The following is a 20,572-nucleotide window of genomic DNA, read 5'->3' on the forward strand; positions in this document are numbered from 1 at the left end:
TGTCTTTTGCATATAGTGTCATTAGCAGCTGTACATGTTATTTTGGGAAACTTGGGAAATCCAAGAAAAGCTATTTTGAGATATGCTGGTTCTGCCCCTGCTTTACATGGCTACCTTGATTCAGCTAAGTGTCTGTGTTCTTTGCTAAATAAATCAGGCATTTAATCTGTGTGTGTGTGTGTGTGTGTGTGTGTGTGTGTGTGTGTGTGTGTGTTCACACAGAGGAGATGGGGGGGGTCTTTTCTCACCGATCTATAACTTACTTGAAATGACATGCTTACATAACTTGTATGTCCATAACTAAAATGCTTCTACCTACCTCACTGTTACACTTGCAATCTCCAGAATCCTTTTACTTTTTCATCTCTCTCTCCTTTAATTATATTGCTCCCTCCTCTTGAAATACAAACTCATCTCCACCTCTCCTCTCTTATCCCCATCAATTCCCACTACCTCATCCCCCATAAAAAAAGGGGTCTAAGCAGACACTTAGTAGGTGTCTACAATAATAGTACTTATCACTGTGCCATGTGTGTTTCTCCTTATGTCTGCTCCTCTACTGGACTTGTGCCGCTCAAGAATCAGGTGTTTTTCTCTTCTTTACATTTCCAGAGCCTAGAAAAGATGTACATTTATTTAGAAATGGAATTTGACAGTACAATAAAATATTCCCAGGATCCAGGCACCACTTCTTGTGTGCTTTGTCTCTCTTCCTTCCCATATATTCACTTAATTTTTCATGCTGCTTAATTTGGAAAAGTTATTTAGAAAAGACGTTTATAAAAGTCAAACAAGTAAACAAAAAATTACAGCAAGTGAAAAAAAAGGTGTCTTCTTTCTATGTCCACTTTGAGCAGCCCCATATGTGGGACTAGTTTCTCAAACATGAGAAGCAAAACTAGTTTCCTCACTTTTTTTCCTCACCCCTTTTGTCCTACCTCAAAGATTGGGTTCTCTGTCCCCCTCAAAGTCCAAGGGCATTTGGGAAGTAAAGAACAAGGTTGCCTCTGGGACTTAAATACCGTGACTACCTCAGTTTAGGGCCTTCACTAACCACAGATTTTAAAAAATATCCCAGCCTGAGTTTTGATTACACCTGCTTGAAGTTTATTTTTTTCTGTTACTACTGTGTATACAACATATAACAAATGTCACTCAATGAATGCTGCTTACCCTATAAAAGCAGCTACTTTCTTTTATTGTCATGGCCATACCACGGCAATTTTAGATGTGGGGTGGTTGGAGGTTACCCTGGTGTTAGAATTAGGAAGAAGCGTACACATGTCCCGTAGTGATGAAGGCATATGCTACTTAAGAATGGCTTCACAGGGTAGCATTCTCAGGGCACGTAAGTGCCACTGTCCAGCATCTGGTTCTCAGACACTGAGCTTCTTAGTCCCTCCAGAGATAATCAGATCCTTCATAGCAGATCAACTGTAAGTAAAATTATATATTTTATGTACCAGAATGTCTATATAGTTCATTTTTAGTAGTCTGCTTTTCTTTTCAGTGACAGCACTCTCTTTCCTAATAAAAGCTATTCTCTATGGTTATAGTTTAACACAAATCAATTGGTACCATTGATTAAACCTTCCTGATGTGGCTTGAAATTTATCTTTTAAACTTACATTCTTCTTTGCTGCATTTTCTCAAGTCTCAGTAAACTGTTCACCTATTTGCCAGGATTTTTCACAAAATAGTGAGGCAGCATACACTATATTTTGGGCTGGGTCTTCTATCCAGGTGCTGAAACAGTGAAGGGCAAATTGATCTCCCCAAAGACACATCACTGGAGAAGGAGCAGAATAACTACTACCACTTATTTTTGTTCAAGAAGACTATACTAAACTGCATAGTTAAGTGGTACAGATTTTCATATTTTGAAATAAAACAAATTTATATTGAAATAAAACTTACTCTCAGAACCAGAGTTAGTCCTTCAATATAATAAAAATACTCTCTCCAGCGACTCTGCCTGCGAAGATCTATTAAGACCAAATGGGAACCCTAACTCTAGCTTTCACCAGCTAGAAAACATGGAGCAATTTATTGAGACTCTCTGGGCCTGTTTCCTCAGTCTCTAAAACGAGAGTATATGAGATACAGCGGTTAGGTTTTCGAGTCAATAATTAACGGGATTGCGGGGGGCGTGGAGCCTAAGTCACAATTACCTTTGAAAATAACTTGAATTACCCATAAATACAGTGTATTGACTTTACTGTACACATCATAGAGTAAATCTTATGGGCACTAAATTTTGAGAAACCACTTAAACTAAAATATTAAAAAGAAAGTATATATGCATGCGTTTAGGCATTAAAGCCATTCTGGTTTTAAGTTAACCCTAAAATAACCGTGAATGGGTTATGGATAGAGAACACAATTCCAGTGCTTAATAAATGTTGCTGTCCTTTCTTTCTTTTGCCCTTTATCCTACCAGGAAATCTCCCAAAGCAGTCGTTTTAGTGCGGTTATCTCTGAGACATAGGTGGTGATTTATCCAGCGAGTACTTTGAGTGAAGAACCGTTGTAACTCTTTTATAGAGTTCTCACCTGTTTGGGGCACTAGCATTTACTCGCGTCTCACCAAACTGAAGGATGAATTGTTTACCCTAGATTAGTGCTCGGGCCACTGCAATGTAATAATAACACATTTTTTTAAAGTAAACTTCTCACACACATCACTAGCCCAGAACGGTAGCCAACCCTTAGCTCAGGAAAGCTTAGCCCACCCCTTCCGGCTTCCGTAGTCTCGCTCAATTTCGCGAGACCTAGGCAGAGTTCCGCCGCGCCGCCGCCGGGCCACCCCGGAACACTTCCGGGAGGCCACTCCGAGGGACTGTGATGTGTGCTTCCGGCGGCTCCCAGGCTGCTTGGCAGCCTTCGCGACCACCAGTCTAAAGTAGTGGGTACGGAACCGGGGGACTGGGAGCCCACTGGTCTTTGAGCCCTGCAATCTCTAGCCATGGACCGGGACCTTCTGCGGCAGTCACTGAATTACCATGGGCCGTCATTGCTCTCCATGCTCCGGAGTGAACAGCAGGACAATCTACACTTCCGGAGCCTCCTAGGGTCGGCGGCCGAACCTGCCCGGGCCCCGCCGCCCCAGCAACAGTTACAGGGCAGGTAATTGGACCGCGGCGCGGCTGCAAGACGGGGGAGGGAATGCAGCTCCGGCTCCGCTACTGCAGCGGGTGGTGAGTCCGTAAGGAGCCGAGCCGTGGCCGCGAGCACGTGACGACTGCGGCGCTGGTACGGAGGGTTGGATGGAAGAGGGTCCGCGCTCCTAGTGTGACGGCAATGCGGGATGCGGGCTGAATTTTCTATCTGGTAATTGCCTGGAAGAGGCGCGGATTCTTTAACTAAAATCCCTTGCGCTTTCGTATCTGGGGCTGCAGGCGTCACTCTTCAAGTTCCCCCGCCCTCCACGTACGGGCTGGCGAGTTAGGGAATCCCTGGTTAAAACTTTTTCTTCGAGTATGTACGGGCAGGAGCTTAGGATGAACCCGATTGGGCGATGAAAGCTTTGAGCAGAAACTTGAACATACTAAAAGATTTTGCAAATAAACCAGTTTTCATAAATTTCATAAGTTTTCATAAAATTGGTCTCTTTTTTAAGGAAAGAGAAGAGAGTTGACAACGTTGAAATACAAAACTTCATTTCCAAAAAAGCGGATCTGCTTTTTGCACTTTCCTGGAAATCAGATGCACCTACAACTTCTGAAGTTAATGAAGACAGTGAAGGTGAGTTGTGTCTGAAAATCGTTTGATTGCGCTTGGTTTAACAGTACTTCACATACAGCCGAACACAAAACTATTGTAATTTTGTTAATTACTTTTTTCAGATCATTATGCAATCATGCCACCTTTAGAGCAATTCATGGAAATACCTAGTATGGATCAGAGAGAACTGTTTTTCCGAGATATTGAGCGTGGCGATATAGTGATTGGAAGAATTAGCTCCATTCGGGAATTTGGGTTTTTCATGGTGTTGATTTGTTTAGGAAGTGGCATCATGAGAGATATAGCCCACTTAGAAATCACAGTAAGTTGCTCATTTTTCAGTTATTTGATTGCTTCTGTTTTTGATAGTCATCTCAATGCAAGAATTATGTCTTTGCATCCAATTCTGCTTAAGTGTACACTGCTGACAATTTTGAGAATTAAATAAGTATTAATTGGAAAAAGATAAAGTACCTTTTCCTTTTTAAAAAAATTATTAACAGTGATAGAGTTGCTCCTCCACTTCTGTTTTTGGAGGGTTTTTTGGTTCCATTGGTTGGGGGGGTGGGGTCCTTTTTCAAACGTTCAAAGAGATATCAGTGGGTATGTTGAGATTGATTTGTATTCCAGGCTTATTTTTTCTGGCCGAACATGTTCTTATTTATTTAGTGTTTGACAATAGATATTTCAGTGTGTATAATTTAGAAGTATATTCCTGACCTATTTATATATTTACCATAATTAAATGTGATTTGTACATTATAGTGAGATACTATGCCCAAGATGAATCGTCCTGAATTTGCAATGATGTGTCACTTCAAAAGGTTTGATATTTGCTGTCAAACAAGGCAGATAGAAATCAAAGAAAAGCTGAAGGTATCACAGACTAGATAACAGACAAACTTTGGAAAATTCACATTTCATTTTCATTTTAATTCTCATACTTACTGGACAAATTTTAGTTTTATTTTTAACAAGTGCAAAATATCTTTTGTTTCATAATCCATACTGATATTTGGTTCCTAAAACTAAATGCAAATTTCATGAGATTTAATTTTTGAACTGAACCAGAAAACTTGTTTTATTGTTTGGGTACAGAAATTACTTAAGTTGAAATCCTTATTTAAATTTAGACTTTAGGGTGCTGGTTGATTTTTTTTAAAGTTTATGTCAACTATTAGTTACTTATACTGAACAACGAGGATAAAAGAAGACCCTTATCACCAAAGAATGGAACGGCTGTTGTTTTAAAATACTTCTCATTGCAGGCTCTTTGCCCATTAAGAGATGTGCCTTCTCACAGTAACCATGGGGATCCTTTATCGTATTACCAAACTGGTGATATCATTCGAGGTGATCAATTTCATCATATTAGTAAAAAAGTAACAGTTGTCAGGTTTTTGTTTTTATTAATTTTGAAAATATAGTTTAATGAGAATAATGTTTTGAAAAGGTTTTGTTTGTTTGGGGGGAGGGGTTGTTTGCATTTTCTGGTTAGTCAGCTTGGTTTTCTTATTTTTTTAAGCTGGAATCAAAGATATTGACAGATACCATGAAAAGCTTGCAGTATCTCTATATGGCTCATCTCTTCCACCACACCTATCTGGTATTAAATTAGGTGTAATTAGTTCTGAAGAGCTTCCTTTGTATTACAGGTAAATTATCCACATTATGTCAATAGCAGTTAATTGCAAAATAGTTTAACTAAAAAATACCAAATTTTGTCTATCTTCTGACAAAATAGAATTTTAAATTATTTCGAAAGTATGCTCATTGTATTTTTATAACTCTTAAATTTCTTCAAACTTGATAAAAGGAACTAAGTCATGATATTGCCACACTTTCACGTACAAAAATGGTATGAGTATTTAAACCCCATGTGATAATGTTATTTTTAATAGAAGTGGGACATGCTAATTATGTTCATCATTTTATATTTTTGTTGTACTTTTTTTTTTTTTAAGGAGGAGTAATGAACTAAATAGCAATTCTTTGGAATCCTATGAAAATATCATGCAGAGTTCTTTGGGATTTGTTAATCCAGGAGTAGTTGAATTCCTTCTAGGAAAACTAGGAATAGATGAATCTAATCCACCATCTTTAATGAGAGGCCTACAAAGGTACAGTAAATCAGTATTATTCTTTTAATTGGTGAGGTGATGGTGCTGAGCTCAAAGCTGCATAACAGGGACATATTTGACTATCCTAAGCCTGGTGGATATGAGCTAGGTGATCCCATTTCCTTCTTGAATTGAGTTTCTTATCAGGAATTCATGTGACCAAGTAGAGAAATATTCAGAAAATTTGTAAGAATTTTGTGTATATGCTGAAGAAAAATGTTTAAAAATAGTCATTCCTTAGAGTTCAAGAATTTTTCTTTGTAAATGGAATACAAATTTCTTGCTTGGGATTCACTCTTTCAGTGTTGAGTTTTTATCTGTCAGGCAGAAGAAACTATAGTTACCAAAAAAAATAACTTTTGTTTTCTTTAATAGCAAAAATTTCTCTGAAGATGACTTTGCTTCTGCATTAAGAAAGAAGCAGTCTGCATCTTGGGCTTTAAAATGGTATGAAGACTTTGTCTTTCAACAATTGCATTATCTAGTCCAAAAGGTTGGGGTAAGGGAAAGCATTCTTATGTCATCAAGACCAAATTTATTTATAAATGAATTAAAATGCTTTTTTGACAATTAGCTTTCTTATAGGTGTAAATGGTGTTATGTTGTAAACAGACTTAAGTTTTAGCCAACATTTTAAATTCTTTTCAAAAGGGATACCTGCATTTCATAAATATTTATTAAACTATCCAAAGGCAGAATGCTTCTTTGGTATATGGAGAGTACTGTAGACTAAATACTAGCCAAATTTGATTTTGCTTTAAAATTCATCCATGCTAACATTTTGTTTGGATAGTCTGTGAAATGTTTGTGATGCGTTACAAATGTCTTTTTAGTGTGAAGATTGGAGTTGATTATTTTAAGGTTGGACGCCATGTGGATGCTATGAATGAGTACAATAAGGCTCTGGAAATAGACAAACAAAATGTGGAAGCTTTGGTAGCTCGTGGAGCATTGTAAGTAGATCATAGGTTTTATGGAATATTTACAAGGTAAATGTGTACAAGATTTACAAATAGCTCACAAAATAAATCCCTCTAATTTTGTTTCATATCTCTAGATACGCAACAAAAGGAAGTCTGAACAAAGCAATAGAAGATTTTGAGCTTGCATTAGAAAACTGTCCAACTCACAGGAATGCAAGAAAATACCTCTGCCAGACACTTGTAGAAAGAGGAGGGCAGTAAGTGTCAAGTTTTGTTTAATAGTGGAGATCTAGTATTCAACCAACTCTATAAAATTTTGAACTTAACGTAAGGAAATAGTATCTTTGACTCTCTTAATTCAGAGTACTCTTAGTTTCAATTTTGGTTGAAAATGTTTTTTAAATATAGCCCTCTTTAAATTTTCTAGTCACATTTTCTTTCCATATTGCTGAGGTTCTTTATAATCGGAGATATTTTAGTGTCTTGAGTTCGTTGTTCTGACTATCTATTCTCATTACATAAATATATACATGTAAAGGTACAAGAAATTAGGTGAGTATCCTTTTCCTGGACACACATCAGAAGTTTCTGTTTTAATAGAGAGGAATTTAATTTCTAATTTATTTCATCATTTTAGTATAATGCCAGATATATGCATTGAGAGTTCCTGTTCTTAATTATGAATAAGATTTCACTGTTACAGTGTTTATTGCTCTACTCTGTCCAGTAAAATCCACAAACTCAGATTAAACGGAAGAGCAAACCATTAAGAACAAACCCTGTAAATTATGTTACTCTCCTGAGATGCTGGTATGATACTTATAAATATTTAATGACTAATACACTAGTCTAATTTGTAAAATATTTTGAAGAAACATACTTTAAATATAATTTGGTAACAGCCTGCTTTGATAATAAAAAACAGTTTATAATAGCATCTTTTCTGCTATTATAATAGCATCTTTTTGCTAAGTTTAAAAATAAAATGTATCTCTTTCCTGTTTCATGAATTTGCCTGATCATTCTCCAGTTTGTATGATTATATCAGAATTTCAAATTAGTAAGATTTTGTAATATCTCTTTTTAAGTCATATGAACTTCTGCTTCAATCCAAGTCGGATAGAGCATCTTTTTACTTTCTCACGAGGTAGATAGCTAGTACCTATTTAGATGTGGTTGTCTTATTACCCATGTATGATGTGTTTTTACTAAGTTAATGACAACACCATCTATCCAGTCCCCCAAACTAGAAATGTTTATCGTCTTTGACTGGTTCCTTCCTCCCCACACCCAATTTGACACCGAGTTATCCCATTGAAGCCATTGTTTGTTTTTTATTTGTTTTACAGTAGTTATTTTTTCCTACTTTCTAAAAACTGAAAATATTTTGCAAAATCCTTTCATTTTTCTATACCCAAACTTTCTAATTCTGATTTTTCATAGCATAGACTTCTGAGCGTCATCTGATAATTATATCTACAGGCTAGTTGTGATGTACATGTATGTGTTGGTATTTCCAACTTTAACAATGAGTATTTTGGGAAAATATTTCTATAGAAAGGAAAATTCTTCATAAACAAGGAAAAACCAGCCTATCTAATTCTATGCTAAATCTCAAGATTATACTATATTTACAGAGGATATCAGTTGATCCTGTGTTTTCATGTATTATACTAAAATACCAATGCTGGACTTGCAGTATGGTTTTAGTTACCAGTAGTGGATTCCTGTTCGATTTTGGATTTGGGATGTTTTGTGTGTGTTTTTTTAATTGAGACAATTGACATACAACATTATATTAGTTGCAGGTGCACAACATAATGGTTTAACATGGATAGCAAAGTGATTACCACAATAAGTCTGGTTAACATCCATCACCCCACAAATTGTGTTTTTTTTATGGTGGTGAGAACTATTAAGATCTCTCTTAGCAGCTTTCTAATATACAACATAGTATTATTACCTACAGTCACGATGCTCTACATTACATCCCCAGGATCTATTTATTCTTCTAACTGAAAGTTTAACCCTTTTGACCACCTTCACCCCTTTTACCCACCCACTGTGCCCGCCTCTGGCAACCACCAGTCTATTTCCTGTATCTGTTTTTTTGTTCCATTTTGTGTAGCTTATTTACTGAAGAAATAGTAGTAAAAATCATATGATTAAGTGTTGTTTAAACTGGAAAATAATTTGCAGAGCATGGTTTTTTCCTGATAAGTTTCTCATATAAGCGTCTGACCTATATGCATATTTGAGGACTTTCTATTTTTACAAAAAAGCTAAATCTTCCTCTCAAATTTAGGTTAGAAGAAGAAGAAAAGCTTTTGAATGCTGAAAGTTACTATAAGAAAGCTTTGGATTTGGATCAGACTTTTAAAGATGCAGAGGATGCTCTGCAGAAGCTTCATAAATATATGCAGGTGATTCTTTATTTCCTCTTAGAAATTTAGTGTTATTTGAAATTAATGCCAAACTTAACTTTGTTCCACGGAAAATGATTCTAGATTACTTAAGGCATGAAAAAGTTCTTTCTAGATAACAGCTTTTCCTAATTGGGTTTGACAATGCTTCATAGTGTCTGGTTTTCATTAGTACTCAAAAGTACAAATAGCCCTATGAGAAAATTCTGATTGCCTACATTTGGTATGTGGTTTTGAGTACTGTCCTCGTAGTAAGCTTTCCTAGTGGTTACAAAATTCAGTGATGTTACTGTAATTCAGCTAATTCTAAAGATATTTTTGAGAGATATTTTAAACTGTCTCTTCCTGTAATACTGATGATGATGTTTTCTCATGCATTTTCTTCTGAATTGGACCACTGCTGCTGTGTCTGTGACATCTGGTGCTGCTCATCCCCATCCTCAAACTGGAAAATGATTTCTTATGTAATCATGCGTCCAACTGGGCTGTGCTATTTTTTAAATGGTTTGTATTTGAACATGGTGATTCCCTCCTCAATTCACCTTAACGGAATTTCTTTATTTGAATTTTATTTATAAAATCTACATCCTGTTTAAATTTTTGGATTTTTAAAAATCTTAATTTATTTTTTCCCTTTCTTGCACTCTGGGTCATGGGTATCAATGCAATGGCTTCCCCTCTTTTTCATGGAATACCAACTGCAATATGGTCCTCAATACTGTTCTGGCTGTTCCATGATTAATGCCAAACACCTGTATGATTAATTTTTATACATTAAAAATACTTGTTTAATGCTGGATATATGGTGATTTGGATATACCTCCTTTGGTTTCTGGCCGGGGTGGGGTGAAAACTGGGTTTTATATATTCTGCTATTTTTAACGTGTGGTTTTTTCCGATATCTGGGTTCTAAAAGAAATCTTTGGAATTAAGAGAAAAACAAGCTGAAAAGGAAGAAAAGCAGAAAACAAAGAAAATAGAAACAAGTGCAGAAAAGTTGCGTAAGCTCTTAAAAGAGGAGAAAAGGTAAACTATAATATTCAGTATTTTTGACTTAAAGCAACTACTGAGTTGAACCAAAGCTCCATATGGAGGTAAAGTAAGTAAAAATATAAAAGTATTTCAAGTCATCAGGAACTGTTCTTAGCAATTATGTATACCACAGTTTTTTCTGCAAGAGATTAAAGAACATGGAAATCTAAGGCTGAAAATGTAAAAAAAACAAATACCTTAAAATTAAGATATATAATGTTATTTTAATTTTCTGTGTTTTAGGGAGAAAATGTTTTAGAAATAGAGCAGTGGGTCTCCACTGGGGGCGTTTTTATGCCCCAGGGACATTTTCCATTGTCACACTGGTGGAGTGCTACTGGCACCTAGTGGGCAGAGGTCAGGGGTGCTGCTAAACATCCTACGGTGATATTGTAGGACCCCCTCCACTCCCACACTGCCACCTACCCTCCCAGCAAAATTCCAGTAGTGCTGAGGTGGAGAAACTATGCAAGAGAGGTAGCCAGATATAAAACTTCAGTTCTTTCCTTTATGTGTTCAGGTTGTCTTGTTTTTAAGGTAATGTTGGAAATGTCACTGTCTTTCAGAAATGGACTTGCTTACAGTGATACCTGTCATGTACACAAGTATTTTTTCCCAGAAGTAGTGCTTGATGGTAAAATTGGATCTTACAGTAACTAAAATTATAATTGCTTATCTAAGTCACAACTTTTATGAAATCTTTAAAGAAAACAAAATAGAACTAAAATCTTTATGGATAATTAAACACTGATGAGTTAACTTACCTCTTTAGGCTAAAGAAGAAAAGAAGAAAATCAACTTCTTCCTCTTCAAGTGTTTCTTCTGCTGATGAATCAGTTTCTTCTTCATCATCCTCTTCCTCTTCTGGTCACAAAAGGCATAAGAAACATAAGAGAAATCGTTCGGAGTCTTCTCGAAGTTCCAAAAGGCATTCAGCTAAGACATCCTCAGATCAGATAGATCAGAATAGGAAAGATGACTGGTTCCCAGTTCCAGCCAATACATCAGCATCTTTTCTTAACCAAAGACACGAAGTGGAAAAACTACTGGAAAAGCAGGATAGGGTACCGCATCAAAAGAAACAGGTAAAAGAGAAAGATAGATGCCCTCTCTCTTCATCTTCAGTTGAAATTCCGGATGATTTTGGAGGTAGGTCTGAAGAGCCAAGAGACTTTTATAATAGTTATAAAACTCAGGCAAGTAGTAGCAAAACAGAAAAGCCATATAAAGCAGAAAGACATGTTTCCAGTAAAAGAGATTCCTCAGATTCCTTCTCTAGGAATTCAGAGGACAAGATTAAAATGTGTGGTTATAGAAAAGTCGAAAAAGACATGGAGGGAAGAAAAGAGCACTACAGGAGGTGGGAGCCAGGCTGCGGGAGGTATTCCACTTCCCCAGCAAGCTCTGACTATTCTTCGAAGTCAGTAGAAAGATATAAAAAATATACTTATTCTGGATCACGTGATTCCAGTAGACATGAGCAAAGATATCAGTTAAGTAAAAATCAAGGAGCATATGAAAGAGAGAGTAATTATGAGGAGGATGTTAAAACAGAGGTTCCAGAAGATGATGGACTAAATAGCAAAGGCCATTCAGAAAGTGAAGTTAAAAAAAATTTACCTCAAAATTTACTCAATATATTTAATCAGATAGCTGCATTTGAGAAAGAAAAAGGAAATAAGCAAAAAAATTAAAGGGATTCAGCACCATTATACTAAAGGCTCTTAAAAGTTTGGGGCCTTTTAGTCATAACAGTCCAACGCAGAAATCTCTGCTCCTAAAGTTATTTTATCTGTACAGATTGCAGAAAGCAAATGCTTTTTAGCTATTCTCAAAGTTTATTTGTTCAGGTGTAGGTCCCCTTTCACAGCTTGATTTTTACGCTTTTCATATATATACGTGTATATACGTGTATATATATGTGCATATATATATATATATATATATATATATGCACATATATATATGTTTATGTACAATATTTCTTTGATGATTTAAACTTCACTTAAAGATAATTCTGAAAGTATTGTTTCTTCATTGTGTTATGGTGTATGAGAATTCCTTGGATCTATCTTATCCTTCTGCTTGAAAAATATTAAATTTGTGATCTGAACACTTGGGTCATTTTCCTCAAAAATTATTTCATTCTCTTCTGTTAAAAGTTCTCAGCTTTTGAACGAAATACATTTGAATGTTACTCAAGCACCATTTTATAGTCATCATTTGTTTAAATATTAAGTTTTTTACAAAACTTTTATTTTAAAATGGTAGACAGATTATCTTTCTGATCTAATTGGCCTCTAAAGCCTGATTCAATTAAAAATGGTTTGTGTACCAGCTTAACAAGTACCTTAGGAGTAAAGCCATGAAAAATGACTAGGGGCCCATTTTTCATTTCTATTTATTTATTATTTTTACCTTATCACTAGCAGTATAGTCCTAAGAAAATTTTTAACTTTAATATTGGCAAGAGATAAACTATATTCCAGGCAAGAATAGATCAGTATAGAAAATCCTTTTAGCAGAAACAGCAGTGGCAAGGACAGCACTATAAATCTGGTTTTCTCTAATGGAAAGAAAATTAGGAAACTGTCCTAGTATTGCAAATGTCCAGTTGGGAACACACTGGGCATGTGTTAAATAGTCTAGGGCTGTCCTGGGTTTCTGTTTTTGTTCCTTGACACTTCCTCTTCCCTTGATGCTTCCCCTGATGCCTCCTTTCTCAGGATCTGAATAAATGACCAGGCCAACAGAACCTGCTTTTACTCAAGAGTAAATTCCAGCAACTAGAGCTGAAAAAGGAAGGGGCTTGGATTGTAAGGATCCTTCCCAAATTATTGAAAACAGTATAGTATATTATTTGGGAGACAGAGATAAAGAGTCATAGGTGCTGACTTTATAATGGTCTTTAGATACTCTTTTCAGTTTAAGATTCTAGACACTGTAAATGACAATTGGCATTTAGTACGATCATTCATGGTGACACTGGATGAATGGATTGGGGAACGGGAGTATCCATCTACAGAGGTCTAAGAGAATGATAAAGGAAGACACTTTCAGTCCTTGTTCTGTCTCACTATTCTTGCCAACAGTAAAATATCAAAACTTTAATTACAACTGGGTGTATACTACTTGTGACCATCAGACTTTAGTGAGGGAGCCTTATGATATAGCTAAAATTTGTTTTGCAATGGAGCAGAGAAAGAAACTGGTCCAAAACAAAAGGTAATAGGAGGAATTGGTCAGTCACTCGAGCACTGGTCTTTCCACCAAGAAACCCAGGAGTCCCCAGTTCTTTCTGTGTATTAGTAGCTCTGGTGTCATCTCTACATAATCCTACATAGTGGTGTATTTAAGGAGTGAAAACTCACTTGGCAAAGCCCTTGCTTGACCTTTGGGAATTCCTTGTACAGCTTCAGAATTTTATACCATTTTTGTTTAATAAAATCTCTGAGCATTGCTATCAGCCAGCACTGATTTCCCAGATATCTTTGTGGCTTACTGTTATATTTAGGTACCCAAAAAAGGCAGGATAGTACCTTATACAACAGCCTGCCCGGATTTAGAAAGTCCATCTTCCCCAGCGCTCTTTCCTGGGACATAAATTTAATCAGCGTACACAAGCCAATCTCTAAGGATGTGTTCAGGAAACCTATCACAGCAAACAAATATACTAGGGATATACTTGTCAAGAATCCCTAGTGATACCTTCAGCATTTTTTTCCCTTAAAATCATTATGTCTGTAGTTTATACATACCCAGGCTGTGTCTTGGTTTCCTTAAGTAGATGACTTTCTAACAGGTGGGTGTTACTGTAACTCCCAATTGAGATGATGGGATTACTCCCTTGTCTGACCATTTAGCATTATTATACTGAAGTTGGAACTGTTAACTTTATTTAAGAGTTAATCATAGACTAGTATGCTGACTGGAGAACCTAACTATTCCATAAATACTGCGTTAGGCTTGGTCGGTGACTCAGTAATAGGCAGAAGTTATTGTGCAGTTCCTATGTGTCAGGCCATGTGCAATTTATATGTATTACCTGATTATTTCAGTAAACTTGCAGGTAACTTACTGTCTGTTACAGATGAGGAAAAAAGCATAGAGAAGTAACTCCCAAGGTCACAGCTACCCTGTCTTCATGGAACAGTATGTAATATTTCAAGTTCCAAGTAATTTACAAAGTAATAGGCAGAAAATAAGAATTTTGGTGAAGTATAAGATTAATAACAATCAGTTTTTAGAGCTGATAAATCTCACATATTAGATGTTTCAGCCAAAAAATTGCTTTCCAGCTTTTTTACCCATTTTATTCATCGGACTTGGCTATGCCTTTTGCTGATTGTTTCTAAATACAGTAATACTTTAAAATAATCAGAAAAACACATTACTACAGTTACTGCCTTTTAGAAGGAACTGCAAATGACAGTTCTAAACAATGACAATTATATTTTTTTCCAGGGTTTGAAAGAGACAATAATCATTTAAGTACTTAGATTCTAATACATTTATTTGAAAACTAGTTTAATAACATTATACTCATATTCCACACTCTTCCAAGAGTTAAAAGTATTGGGCACGTTATGATGAAATATTAACTAGAACAACTAATTCACCTCCATTATAAATTATGGTCCACCTCCATTATAAATGTATGGAATTCCTATTATAAATCAAATCACACCTAACTTCCTTTAAATTGTTAAATCAAGAAAGTTTTGAAAATACATTCTTTATGCTTGGTTGTATCTTGAGAGCAGAATCTTTAACGTGTTTGACTTGTTGAAGATCAGAGTAGACTAATTCCTAAAAATTTTAAGCTGCATTTTTATTGATTTAGTGTTTCTCTTTCCTATCACTTGTTTTTTTGATGAGGGGTGAGGGTAATGCTATATTTTAGTTAAAAATTTTTTAATTATACCAAAAGAAGAAACTAACAGATTTCTCCCCCAAAAGTCTGGGAAATATGTTTCAGTAAAGAAAACCTAATTTCAGGATCTTCTAGGGTAAATGAGGATTGGAATACTGTTGTAAAGTATAGTACAATGAATCTGTAGAAATTTCTTCCTTAAAGATTCTGTGATATCTTTCAGGAAAAAAAAGAATGAGTAGTTTCAAAAGTGTATAGTTTCATAGCTAGTGTGAAATAATGAAGCAAACTATTTTCTGATACAACAAACATCAAAATTGACAGTGGAAAACATTTTCCCTATGCTTATGTAACCTGTAGCCTTGTTAAAATCTGCTATCACTGCTTTCCCTCTATGTGAAGAAGATAGTAGGAAAACAGATAAAATAATTAAACATTTCTTTGGCTTATCTGGACCCAAATTGCTTGACGTTTTTTTAACTATCAGTTTTCACATTTTTCCACTGGATAAAATTTTTGATCATTTCATTTTGTAACACTGTTTCAGTAGTACTGTATATCATTTACAGCATCCAAGAGCATAGAGTGGAATTTACTATTTTAAAACTGAAATTTTTGTTTTTGTGTGTATAACTTGTTCAAAAGAGATAAAATGTTTACTTGCTGGTTTTTTTGCTTTTACCATTACTGGAGCTACTGCTACCACTAGTTGACCTCGAGGAGCTGCCAGTTGATAACGAGTCTGGGAAGGTCATCTCTAACACTTTAATTGAAGTCTGAGAAGGTGAAGTACTTGTGGTACTCCTAGATGACCTAGAAGAAAAAGCAGAATTATTGTAAATTCACTTTAAAATCTATATTTTAATAGAGACCCCATAAAAATTAATGGCAAAAGATAACATAATCCCACAAGTAATTAAAGAGATCACAAAGTACATAATTTTAATAATTAATTATAAAAGTATGACAATAAGAAGTAATTAGTATTTTTAAAAGGAAAAGTTAATGAATATAAGAGTTTCAAATCAGTAAAATGTTCAACAAATGTTTTTGTATGAGAAAAACGTTTTCAACTAATAAATTTAGAGATGGAATCATTAAGCATTAAAGACCCACAAAAGTTAAGCATAAAGGTAACACAAATGAGGGATATGGGAATTCGGGTGCTGGCAAAATAATTAATAGATTTTACATGAGAAGAAAGTGACAGACTTGTTGACAGGAAAAAATGATGGGATCATTTGAAAAATCATAACTAGCCATACCATTTTGAAATACTAAGTTTTAAAAATATATGTTTTATGAAAGTACAAGGATGTTCAAGTAGGGTTTCCAGGCAGGAATTCCCACCTGTTCTCAGGAATTTTTTTCACTTTCCTGTTCCCAAATTCCGAGAAAAGTTGGTCAGGAAATCAGGGAAAATCGGCTCCTTGAACCCATTAATACCCACAATGGGAAATCAACATACTACTCACAATGTATCTTCTAGACATTTTTCCTATTTATTATTAGGGTTTCCAGGCGGGAATTACCGCCCATTCTTGGGGCCTTTTTTTGCTTTTCTGTTCCTAAATCCCAAAAAAATTTGGTCAGAAAATCGGTTCCTTGAACTCAGGTGGTTGGTAGTATCAGCCATCACTTTGTGAAAACGATTCATCGTGGAGAACAGAAAACAGTTTATATCTTGGGATTCACGAACAGGAAAGCAAAAAAAATTCCTGAGAATGGGCGGGAATTTCTGCCTGGAAACCCTATGTTCAAGTGGTTGCCTACCATGTTTATGTAGAAAGTTTTAACTTAAACCCTGTGTTTTAGGACATCCCTTTTTCTTTGTGAAATCTACATGGACTAATGAAAAATAAGTGGCTACTGAATATAGGAAATTGGAAATTTAAAATTAAGATTATAATAATTTTTATTTTGTCAGCAAAGCACAAGAGTTTTAACATCCCTGATGATAGAATTCTGTATAACACTAAACTACAGGAGTAAAGAATAATTTCCTTTTCAGCAAATTAAAACAGCATAAATAAAATCAGATCCTATTTAAAATGTTATAGTGTGGTTTTAATCATAAAAATCATACTCCACGTCTCTCTGCATGTAAGTTGTTGCCCTTTTACGGTTAAAAAATTCTCCCCCTACTCAGGGTTGACCATGCTGGATGTAACCTCCAAAATTTCACTCTGCTTCATCCTATTGAAATAGCTGGTAGTCACAAAACACTCATGCCATTATGGAAATGGTGACACCAGACAGGTTTGAAAGGAAGGTGCTCTGCTGTCTGCATCTGACACTGATACGGGGTAGGAAGGATGAGGAGAGCTACAGCAGTGTATTGGCAGATCCAACAGGTGTGGCGATGGGGAAGTGGCTGGGTTCACTTAGTGTAGCAGCTGTGATAGTTAAGGACATGATTTTTCTAACCTTCCACTTACCTTGCTGATAATAGTGAAGTCTGTGAAGGAGATTTAGAACTCTGACGACTGCCTTTAATACCAGCTGTAGGTAGTTCTAAACCATTCTGGAAGAATAATCAGTAGCAATCATTAGTACCACTGCATTTTAGAAGAATATTTTTCGATTTCACTTTATGATGAATGCCAAAAATTACTTTCATGAAGTATTTGAGAAATATTTAACTAGAAAGTAGTGTTACTACCTGTTGGAAGCATGTTTGAAGGATGATGCGGATCTCAGCATTTTCTTCTGTGACATCAACTAACATTCCATCAATGATCTTGTGAAACTGTTTCAATTCACGAAGTTTGATGTCTTGTTCTTCCAGTGTTTCATCTTTTGTGTTTTTCAAAAGACGGATTTCCTTGGTGAGTTTTGCACACTGTTGGACAACAGTAGTCAATTATATAACTATTTTCCAGAACTTAATATTTTTTAATGATGAAGGAGGATTTGGTTTTACCATTTGGAACTTCAAAAAATGTAAATAATCAATACCTGTTTAGTTACTCTCTCTAACTTGGGTTTTTGCTCCTCTGTTTCTTTACTTAGTTGAAGCGAATAAGCCTGCTTCTGTAGTAATGTTTCTTTGACGTTATTTGTAAAATGTTCTATAACTTTTGAAGTATTTTCCATGCTCTACAGAAAATAAAATGTTAACATATTAGAATCAAAAATGACTTTTATAACTTGCCATTTGTCAAATATTCATTTAATTTCAATTCATTTATTTTTGTATATTTACATTCTACTGGAAGATAAATATAATGCTTTTATGGATTAAGTTATATATAATTCCACTGGAAAGTATTTTTATGGTATTTGGGGGAAAAATAAACCAATAATTATTAAAAGCATGCAATTTTTCAGAGATTCACAATTCATATCATCTGTTCCTTCAACTTTTATTAGGAAAAAAGAAATCTAAATTTGATGTGAGCCTGCTTGTTTTCTCTTTCGGTGATGTGCTGCTTTAGTAACTTTCTACTAGATTATTTTTATCTTTCAAATTTTTTTTGTTGTTCTAAGGAGCAATCTTTAAGGTGATCTTTAAGGAATTAAGTGAAATAAAAGTACATTAAATAAAGGTTAGTGGATAGATCATAGATCATAATTAAGTAGCCATGATTGATCCACTAACGAGTGATGATCAGAAGTCCATCCTGTGCTTCACACTGGGATTTTAACTAATTTAATGCTTTGGTCACTTATTTTTTTCTCGTTTAAACATGAGACTTTTATTATCTACGTACTTCTCTAAAAAATTGTCGTCTTTGTACACAGTAAACAAGAAAGATATAATAATGATAGTTAACTTCTACTGAAGGCCTAGTACTAAAGCCTGTAGAATTTACCTTGATATCTTCCTGTAGCTCTCTGATTTGTCTTTGTTTGTATCTGTATTTTTCATCAATAGCTCTTTTTTGTTCTTCTAGTTGGATTTTTAGTACATACTCATCACCTACAATTTAGAGAATTTTTAGTTAAAATTTTTAACATACTGTGTAGAAAGCAATCTTAAAGTCTTACATATATTTAAAGTTGTAATTTTTCTTACGAAAGGTTAAAATCCGTATGTCTACTTACTGAAAAACAGTATGGGCATATGTAGTAGCTATGTCAACAGAAAACAACCAATAATAGTGCTGGTTTCTGCAGATTTGAAATTAATCCCCTAGAGAAGTGATATGCCATATCACTAGAACTAATAATGGAAATAACGCCTTAGCACTTATTTTAAGGGGAAGGAGGAGTAGTGTTTCTTAATCAAACATGGTACGTTTTTTGTTTTCCATGTCTCACAGTGTCCCCTTTTAAAAAATAAATGACTACAGCTTTCATTGCATGTATTCATAAAAAAATGTTAACTCCTACATACTAGACGGAGTCACTATTTTAAAAGATTGTTTATAATTGTTGTTGCAGCTGTTCAGCACTTGCAAGGTGTTTTCTAGAGCGTAGATTTCTTTTTCAGCTTTGTTGATCTTAGCATCCAAACAGTCACCTTCCCTTTGAAGTTCTTCTTTTTCTTGAGCAGCCTATAAATTACAGAATAGAACTGATTAAATAAAAGTAATGGTATTAGTTGCACAACAGTATGAATATACTTAATACTACTGAACTGTACACTTAAAAATTGTTAAAATGGCAAATGTTATATATATTTTACCACATTTCTTTTTTTTCTTTTTTTAATTAGAGAAAGATAATAGTGGAAATGTGGCTAGAAAAAATGAAGTCTATAAATTGCTGCAAACCAAAAATTCCTGAGTGGACATACTCAGTGACTTCCGTCTTACCTGTCATTGAGCTATGCTCTCTAGAATTGTACCCAAAAGTTCCAAAGAACTTCTCCAATTAAGGATTAACAGGGATCATCATAAAGTGAAATGCATATGTATTTAAAAGTGCCCCAAACCCATTTTTAGTCAAACACCTAATAATTTCATTTGTTAATGTATTCTTTCCCTAGGTGTGTGTATTTAAACCAGAATGTGGTCATTGGAAGTTTTCTTGGTGATGTTTCAATTCTTAATATTTTCACTGTTTTATTATGCTTCAAAATATGTTACACATATCTTTGTAGCAAACAGTACATAATAAAACTAAAGCTTCGCAAAAAAGTAAAGTTTTTAGATAAATTATACCTAATTCCTTTGAGTCTAGAATTAGCAGTGATTTCATTTAAAATATGGTATAGTGAGAGAGCTAGAATAAATCAAACCACTAGATTTTAGTTGCAGATTTCCTACTAGTGAGTTGAGTAACATTAAATCACTTCCCTTTTCTGAGTTCAGTTTCTTTATTTGTCAAATGAAGGGGTTGAATTTGCTCATTTATACAAATTTCTGATCTAATTCCACATAAACACCTCAAACTTCTAAAACTTTGATCCCATTTGCTTCTAAATCAGACCTTAAATAATATATACTTTTTATCCTGGATTAGAAAAAGCTGGTATTTGGAAGAAATTTTTATGTATACATTTATATCAATATTTTAAAACATTTTCTAGTA

General features: G+C 34.8%; 2 protein-coding genes across 2 annotated transcripts in view; one reads left to right on the plus strand and one right to left on the minus strand.

Moving 5' to 3' along the window:
• The first annotated feature begins 2,813 nt into the window (after window positions 1–2,813).
• Window positions 2,814–12,063, plus strand: TTC14 (tetratricopeptide repeat domain 14). The gene is made up of 12 exons (XM_088794518.1): window positions 2,814–3,126; window positions 3,620–3,744; window positions 3,846–4,045; window positions 4,992–5,076; window positions 5,249–5,378; window positions 5,688–5,843; window positions 6,219–6,290; window positions 6,677–6,796; window positions 6,901–7,023; window positions 9,072–9,189; window positions 10,106–10,215; window positions 10,994–12,063. Exons 1-12 carry the CDS (start codon window positions 2,966–2,968, stop codon window positions 11,913–11,915), a joined length of 2,322 nt encoding a protein of 773 aa, XP_088650644.1. The 5' UTR covers window positions 2,814–2,965; the 3' UTR covers window positions 11,916–12,063.
• Window positions 12,064–14,716: 2,653 nt separating this feature from the next.
• Window positions 14,717–20,572, minus strand: part of CCDC39 (coiled-coil domain 39 molecular ruler complex subunit) — a 39,143-nt gene continuing 33,287 nt past the window's right edge. Inside the window, exons 15-20 of the mRNA XM_019737347.3 lie at window positions 19,434–19,593; window positions 18,910–19,016; window positions 18,053–18,193; window positions 17,757–17,936; window positions 17,533–17,618; window positions 14,717–15,907 (exon numbers count right to left, since the gene is read on the minus strand). Coding sequence (XP_019592906.2) covers window positions 15,751–15,907; window positions 17,533–17,618; window positions 17,757–17,936; window positions 18,053–18,193; window positions 18,910–19,016; window positions 19,434–19,593 — 831 coding nt within the window. The 3' untranslated portion in view covers window positions 14,717–15,750. The remainder of the gene's footprint in view (window positions 15,908–17,532; window positions 17,619–17,756; window positions 17,937–18,052; window positions 18,194–18,909; window positions 19,017–19,433; window positions 19,594–20,572) is intronic.

The sequence above is a fragment of the Rhinolophus sinicus genome, chromosome 17 (genome assembly GCF_057876585.1).
Source record: "Rhinolophus sinicus isolate RSI-liver-muscle chromosome 17, RSI-T2T, whole genome shotgun sequence".
Classification (NCBI taxonomy): Eukaryota; Metazoa; Chordata; class Mammalia; order Chiroptera; family Rhinolophidae; genus Rhinolophus; species Rhinolophus sinicus.